Source organism: Saimiri boliviensis, chromosome 2, assembly GCF_048565385.1.
Source record: "Saimiri boliviensis isolate mSaiBol1 chromosome 2, mSaiBol1.pri, whole genome shotgun sequence".
Lineage (NCBI taxonomy): Eukaryota > Metazoa > Chordata > Mammalia > Primates > Cebidae > Saimiri > Saimiri boliviensis.
Genome location: NC_133450.1, coordinates 112,727,838 through 112,735,543, shown reverse-complemented (window position 1 = coordinate 112,735,543; position 7,706 = coordinate 112,727,838). Strand labels below are relative to the sequence as shown.

The following is a 7,706-nucleotide window of genomic DNA, read 5'->3' as shown; positions in this document are numbered from 1 at the left end:
GAAGCGCGGCATTCTTCATTTTTAAACCGTAGATAAATTTGTTTGGAGTCCGGGATCTCAACCGTGCTACCGGAGTTGTGTGATCCGTCTTCTGCGTATCGCCGGAATTTCGAATCGCGATGGTCGTCCCCTCCCTAGAGGAGCTGGACTCCCTCAAGTACAGAGACCTGCAGAACTTAGCCAAGAGTCTGGGTCTCTCGGCCAACCTGAGGGTACGGCGCTGGCGGTGCAGGCTCCTGGGCGGGCGCGGCGGGAATAGCGGCCTCGGGAAGATGTGGTGCGAAGGGACAGAGCGGGAAGCCCTGGGGCTGAGGCGGCTGTCCCTGCCCCTCGGGCTGTAGAGGTAGTTCATGGTGGTCCCAGTTAGAACTCGGCGAAACGGAAAAAGAACTGTAGTTATCACCTCATTTTGAGGCTGGCTGCTCTTGGTGTTCATGTGATAAGCCTCAGTTCCGAAAGGGCTGGTTTGTTGTTTTGTTTTGTTTTTGAATTACTTTATACCTCTCAGGGCATTGATGACGAAACGCAGGCTCAGAAAGCCCTGTTGTTAATCGTTAGAAAGTTAAATACATAATTGGCTTAGCTGCTGGAAAACTCCCCAACAGTTTCTTGATGTTTTGTTGGTGGACCTGTCAGGAAAAAAAAAAAAAGCGACCTTTAGGGGACCACCTCCATGAGTGAGTTTTTATAACTCAGCGCTGATCTAGTGTAGTCATGTACTTATTGATGACTATTGTGGTAATGGTCTCGTTCAAAACCAGTAAGGTCTTTGACTCCGAGGCTGCAAGATGTTTAGGTAAACTGGCCGGGCGCAGTGGCTCGCACCTGTAATCCCAGCACTTCAGGAGGCCGAGGCAGGCGGATCACCTGAGGTCAAGAGTTGGAGGCCTTGCCAGGTGCGGTGGCTCAAGCCTGTAATCCCAGCACTTTGGGAGGCCGAGGCGGGTGGATCACGAGGTCGAGAGATCAAGACCATCCTGGTTAACATGGTGAAACCCCGTCTCTACTAAAAATACAAAAAATTAGCTGGGCATGGTGGCACGTGCCTGTAATCCCAGCTACTCAGGAGGCTGAGGCAGGAGAATTGCCTGAACCCAGGACGCGGAGGTTGCGGTGAGCCGAGATCGCGCCATTGCACTCCAGCCTGGGTAACAAGAGCGAGACTCCGTCCCAAAAAAAAAAAAAAAAAAAAAAAAACAGTTGGAGACCAGCCTAGTCATTAAAAAATTAGCCAGGCGTGGTGGTACACGCCTGTGACCCCAGCGACTTGGGAGCCTGAGGCTGGAGAATCGCCCGAACCCTGGAGCGGACGTTGCAGTCAGCCGAGATCAGGCAACTGCACTCCAGCCTCGGTGACAGAGCCAGACTCTGTTTCTCAAAAAAGAAAAAAGATTTGGGCATTCAATGTAGGATTGCAGTTTTATATATTTTATTAATAGTTGAGACTTTCCACTTAATACTGCTGTATACCCTGGAGGTTTGTCCTGCAGGCTTTAATACTGACACTGAATAAATGCCTAAATCAGTCATCACAAACGTTTTTAAATGGTTTAAATAAAATAATTAGAGCCAGGGGCCTGTTGGAGCTGAATGACCAAAGAGTTTTCCTTGGGGATATTTCTGAGCTATAGCGGTTAATGGCTCCGCTATAAATTCCTTAGGCTTTTTTGTTGCCTGGAATCTTTTTTTTTTTTGAGACGGAGTTTCACTCTTGTTACCCAGGCTGGAGTGCAATGGCGCGATCTCGGCTCACCGCAACCTCCGCCTCCTGGGTTCAGGCAATTCTCCTGCCTCAACCTCCTGAGTAGCTGGGATTACCGGCACGTGCCACCATGCCCAGCTAATTTTTTGTATTTTTAGTAGAGACGGGGTTTCATCATGTTGACCAGGATGGTCTCGATCTCCTGACCTCGTGATCCACCCGCCTCGGCCTCCCAAAGTGCTGGGATTACAGGCGTATCTGTATTTTTAGTAGAGATAGGGTTTCGCCATCTGGTCGTGTGTGTGTGTGTGTGTGTGTGTGTGTGTGTGTGTGTCTATCTCTCTCTCTCTCTCTCTCTCTCTCTCTCTCTCTCTCTGTCTGTCTGTCTGTATTTTTAGTAGAGATAGGGTTTCGCCATCTTGCTGAGGTTGGTCTTCAACTCCTGAGCTCAAGCGATCCTCCAGCCATGGCCTCCCAAAGTGCTGAGATTACAGGCATGAGCCATCACACCTGGCCCATATCAAGTATTTATGGGTGAAATGTCATGATAATTGCAAAATTTGCTGTAAAATACTCGAGGAAAAAGGGGGAAACTAGGTGAAGTAAGAGTAGCATAATGTTAATGATTACTGAAACTGGTGATAGGTACATGGGATTGTACTATTCTCTCCAGTTTTGTAGGTTTGAAATTTTCCATAATATGTTTTAAATTACTTACTGTTGGTACATCCCAAGAGCTCATTAAGTCAATTGCCTTTTGAAATTCCAGTACATAGCAAAAATATTAATAAATTTCTCTGAGATATCAAGATTTGATGAAAATGAAACTGCAATTTAAATAGATTTTACTAGCATGATATTATTAATAATTTTATGACTGGGCATGGTGTCTTCTGCTTATAATGCCGGCATTTGGCAGGCCAAGACAGGTGGATCACCTGAGGTCAGAAGTTCAAGACCAGCCAGGCCAACAGGATGAAACCCTGTCTCTACTAAAAATACAAAAATTAGCTGGGCGTGGTGGCGGGCACCTGTATCCCAGCTACTCAGGAGGCTGAGGCAGGAGAATTGCTTAAACCAGGGAGGCGGATGCTGCAGTGATCGGAGATCTCACCACTGCACTCCAGCCTGGGTGATAAGAGCAAAACTCCAGCTAGTAATAATAATAATAAATTTATAGGAGACAATATTAGCTCTTTCTTTTGAGAGACTTCTCTTAATGGTAAAGCAAACTGAAAAAACCAGGTATTAATGTTTGTGTGGCTACTGGACCTTTTCTCAACCATGTCCTCACTTCCTTTCTTGTGAGCTTAAATTACAAATACTGGCACTATTTCCACTTCCTTGCACCTCCCTCTATTCACCTGGCAAAACCCAAGCCTGATTAAACCCAGCTATGTGCTTAATCTTTGCTTATACGTCTGCAGCTAACTGTAGCTGCAGAAAAATACCTAACTTTGTTGACTGAGCTAATTTTAGATATGACTATAAACCTTAAAATGAGAATTTGATCCTTTTCTTTTTCTTTTTTTTTTTTTTTTGAGATAGGTCTTGTTCTGTTGCCCAGGCTGCAGTGGCATAATCAGGGCTCACTGCAGTCTCAATCTACCAGGCTCAAGTCAGCCTCCCAAGTAGTTGGGATTATAGGCACATGCCACCATATCTGGCCCATTTCCTTGTTAGTCATGAACTTTCCTACTTTTGATACTTCTTATCATCTTGGCTCAACTTGGCTTCCTTCCCTCCCTTGATGACTTTACCTCATTAGGGCATGGGAAAATAGATGCAATCAACAGAAAACTACCTCATCCTTCAACCAACAAATCCCCACCGTTTTTTCTTCCTCTTTTTTTTTTTTTTTTTTTTTAGACAGGCTCTTGCTCTGTCAGCCAGGCTGGAGTTCTCTGGAGTGCAATGGTGTGATTAGGGCTCAAACAATCCTCCCACCTCAGACCCCTGAGTAGCTAGGACTACAGGCATGACCACTATTCCTGGCCAAGTTTTTTTAATTTTAATAGAGATTGAGGTCTCACTATGTTGCCGGTCTGGTCTTCAACTCCTGAGATTCAGTGATCCTCCTGCCTTGTCCTCCCAAAGTGCTGGGATTACAGGCTTGAGCCCCTGAGCTTGGTCCCACCACCAAACCTTCTAGCACTGAAGGTATTTGAGAGGCAGACACCCCGATAGCACAACAGAGTGGATCTAACTTGGGGACCAACAGCCTGAGAGCCTGTGGGGCTTACAGTTCTCTAGGGTGAAGGCCCGGAGCAGACTTTCATCCACGTATTTAGTTGCTCTTAGACAGGTGAGTCTCATTAATACACAGGTGTTCTGTTTACTCATAACCAAAAAATACATCAAGTAAGCAGCTGGTACCCAGCTACCACTAATTACAAACTAACAGGTATTCCCCACAAAGGAATCATGGGGGCAGGGTAAAGTTAAGTTTCTCAACATCTAAAAGCAACTTTTCCATTTATGCTGAAGATCCTGGGCCCTCCTGCCTCCTACAATTAGAGCCTCTCTCCTGCATCAGTTTCTCCACTCTGCTAGCTTATTGCCATAAGGCATGCAATCATGTTTTACTATCACCCATCTTTTAAAAAAATAAAAAGCGGCCGGGCGCGGTGGCTCAAGCCTGTAATCCCAGCACTTTGGGAGGCCGAGGCGGGTGGATCACGAGGTCGAGAAATCGAGACCATCCTGGTCAACGTGGTGAAACCCCGTCTCTACAAAAAATACAAAAAATTAGCTGGGCATGGTGGCGCGTGCCTGTAGTCCCAGCTACTCAGGAGGCTGAGGCAGGAGAATTGCTTGAACCCAGGAGGCGGAGGTTGCAGTGAGCCGAGATTGTGCCATTGCACTCCAGCCTGGGTAACAAGAGCGACACTCTGTCTCAAAAAAAAAATTAAAAAAAATAAAATAAAAAGCTAAAATCCTCTCCTGACCGCATGTCCTCATTCCATCTTCTGCTGGATTTCTCTGTTCTTTTCTACTGAAATTGCTTTTATTAAGGTCACCATCTTACAAAGCTTGTGCTTGCCACCACGCCTGGCTAATTTTTGTATTTATTTATTTATTTATTTATTTATTTTTGAGACGGAGTTTTGCTCTTGTTACCCAGGCTGGAGTGCAATGGCACTATCTCGGCTCACCGCAACCTCTGCCTCCTGGGTTCAAGCAATTCTCCTGCCTCAGCCTCCTGAGTAGCTGGGATTACAGGCACGTGCCACCATGACCAGCTAATTTTTGTATTTTTAGTGGAGATGGGGTTTCACCATGTTGACCAGGATGGTCTCAATCTGTTGACCTCGTGATCCACCCGCCTCGGCCTCCCAAAGTGCTGGGATTACAGTCTTGAGCCACTGTGCCCGGCTATTTTTGTATTTTTAGTAGAGACAGGGTTTCCCCATGTTGGCCAAGCTGGTCTTGAACTCCTAACCTTGGGTGATCCGCCCGCCTCAGCCTCCTAAAGTGCTGGGATTACCGGCCTGAGTCACTATGCCCTATAAAAATTCTTAATTTTGGCCGTGGCCTTTACCTCTCTATTTGACCCACCCTGTGATCACCTCTGATCTCTCTGCCTTCCTCCCACTTCAGTATTCACCATGCTCCTACCGTAAGGGCAGTTTCTGTCCCTCAACTCATGGGTCCATCTCAGGGCTCCTGTTTGTGGTGCTCACCCTGCTTGGAGTGCTTTTGCCTCATTGACATCTCAGTTCAGGCCACCACCTCAGAGGCCTTTCTCAACCATCCTAATTCAGGTAGCATCCCCACTCCACCCCAGTTGCCCAGTTTTATTTTTGCTTCATAATACCTCTTGTCATATCATTCATTTCTAGCTTTCTTGGGTAACAGACTGTTTCACCACTGCTAGAAGATCCTGGAAGCCAGTTACCTTGTCTGTTTAATTCATCACTCTCTAGTGTCTGGAACAGTGCTCAGCACAATAAAAGCTTGTTGAAGGAATGCATTAATGTATGCTGATAACTAACATCTGTACCTCTAGCACAACTCTTGAACACCACCTCATATCATTCAGTCTCCTCCTTCGGCTCTGCCACAGGTGCCTCACTTCATTTTTGTATGTTTGGTGAGATTTTGAAGGTATATTAAGGTGTTAGAAGAATCAAGAACACCTGAATTCTGACCTGCCAATCACCCCCTTCCCAGAGAAAACCCCAAGGATGGTTCAAGGAACAAGTAGAAAATAAGATACCACTTTATATTACTAGCTGAAATGGTGCCTGATATGTCGACACAGAGCATTCTGGTATAGTGGATTGGAAGATTTGGCTTAGACTTGCACCACAAGCAAAAGCTTCAGCACAAACCAAATTTCAGGATCTTTGCCATTCTCTCTGCTAGACACATGGCCCATCATAAAGGTGTAAGAATAGAGCCAAACCTGGTAGCTGGGCACATGTTGAGAAGGATGGCTCTGGCCCTCAACTGCATGGCTCAGTGGAAGAGGAAGGAAAGAGAACCCAACCAATAAACTTGACTTTTAAAGCACAGAAAAATGTAACCAACCAAATTAATCTTCTTTCAGGAAAGAACAACAAGAGAAGCTTTCCTAGGTTGGGAAGAGAAGCTCAGTGTTCCCTTCCCTCCACAGGGACCTATAACCTTCTCCCTGAGACCCTATCACCTTTTGCAATTCTCATCTTAGGGACCACACCACACATCACCAGCTGTCCAAGCCAGAAACCTTGGCATAACAAAGTTTCCCTCTGCAACTCTCATGTTCACACTGATTTCACTTCCTAAGAAGGTTTTGACTCCATCCAGACAGCCTTAACCCTATTCTAATTCAGGCCACAGCATTTCTGGTTTCCTACATTAGCCTCCTAGCTGTATCCTTGTCTTGAGTCTCATCCCCATCAAAATCATCTTGCGCATTGTGCAGGTAGAGTAATCATTCTGAGTAATGCAAAATTGATCACCCACTGCCTTGCTGTGAACTCTTCAGAGATTGCTCTTTTCTCTGAGAGTAAAGTTCATACTTTTTAAAGGCTTACAAGGCTTGGCAACATGAGGCTGCTGCTCACTTTCCCAGCATTGTCTCCTGTTATCTCCTGCAACAGCTCCATGCTCCAGCCACACTGAACTTCAGTTCTGCAAACTCCACCCTCATTGTTGCCTTGCCGTGCTATTCCTTTACCTGTTTCTCTACGTTCAGCTCTCCTGTTCATCCTTTAGATCTCAGCAATTAGAGACATTACATCTTTATCTGAGAACTGCCCTGTGCAGATACTTGCTGAAGTCTACCCTAGCAGTCCCAACTTTAATGGCCACGCCTACCTATGTTCCCAAGGCAGCCTGAGCCTCATAGCATGGGCATTTACCCCACTGTATTGCAATTGCTTCTTTCCTTGTCTAACTTTTCCACTCTGATGTGAAATTCCTTAGAGCAGAGACTTAGAGCATTCCTGTGGTCTGACCAGAGTACATTCCTTGTCTTTCTTGTTTGATTTTTGGCTCTGATTATAAGATCTCTCTTGCAGACAGACAAGTTGTTAAAAGCCGTGAAAGGCCACATTAATCGTGAGGCAAGAAAAGGAAATGAGAATCCGGTGAGTAATGTTTTTTATGTTTACCTGTTAGCTAGCAAAACAATCATATTTAGTTAATGGGCAATTAACACACAACTAGTGATGATTTAAGACATTCTGTTGGCTGGGTGTGGTGGCTCACGCCATTGCACTTCAGCCTGGGTGACAGGGAGACCCTGTCTCAAAAAAGAAAAATATAAAGAAATACAAATAGACAACCAACAATCATGAGACATTTGAGGAAAGCTAAAAAGAAAATGGACTGGGCATAGAGGCTTATGCCTGTAATCCCAGCATTTTGGGAGGCCAAAGCAGGAGGACGACTTTGGCCTAGGAGTTGACAACCAGCTTGGGTAACATAAGGAGACCCTATTTCTACAAAATTAAAACAATTAGCTAGGTGCGCTGACACATACCTGTGGGCCCAGCTGATTGGGAGGATAAGGTGG

At 45.6% G+C, this 7,706-nt stretch overlaps 1 protein-coding gene across 4 annotated transcripts in view; it reads left to right on the top strand.

Moving 5' to 3' along the window:
- Nucleotides 1-22: 22 nt before the first annotated feature.
- Nucleotides 23-7,706, top strand: part of NUSAP1 (nucleolar and spindle associated protein 1) — a 46,397-nt gene continuing 38,713 nt past the window's right edge. For 2 of the 4 annotated variants that reach the window (XM_039462818.2, XM_039462817.2), the window contains exons 1-2: nt 23-212; nt 7,210-7,278. In XM_039462818.2, coding sequence (XP_039318752.1) covers nt 120-212; nt 7,210-7,278 — 162 coding nt within the window. In that variant the 5' untranslated portion in view covers nt 23-119. The remainder of the gene's footprint in view (nt 213-7,209; nt 7,279-7,706) is intronic. The other 2 variants (XM_039462816.2, XM_039462815.2) reach the window with 1 other exon arrangement.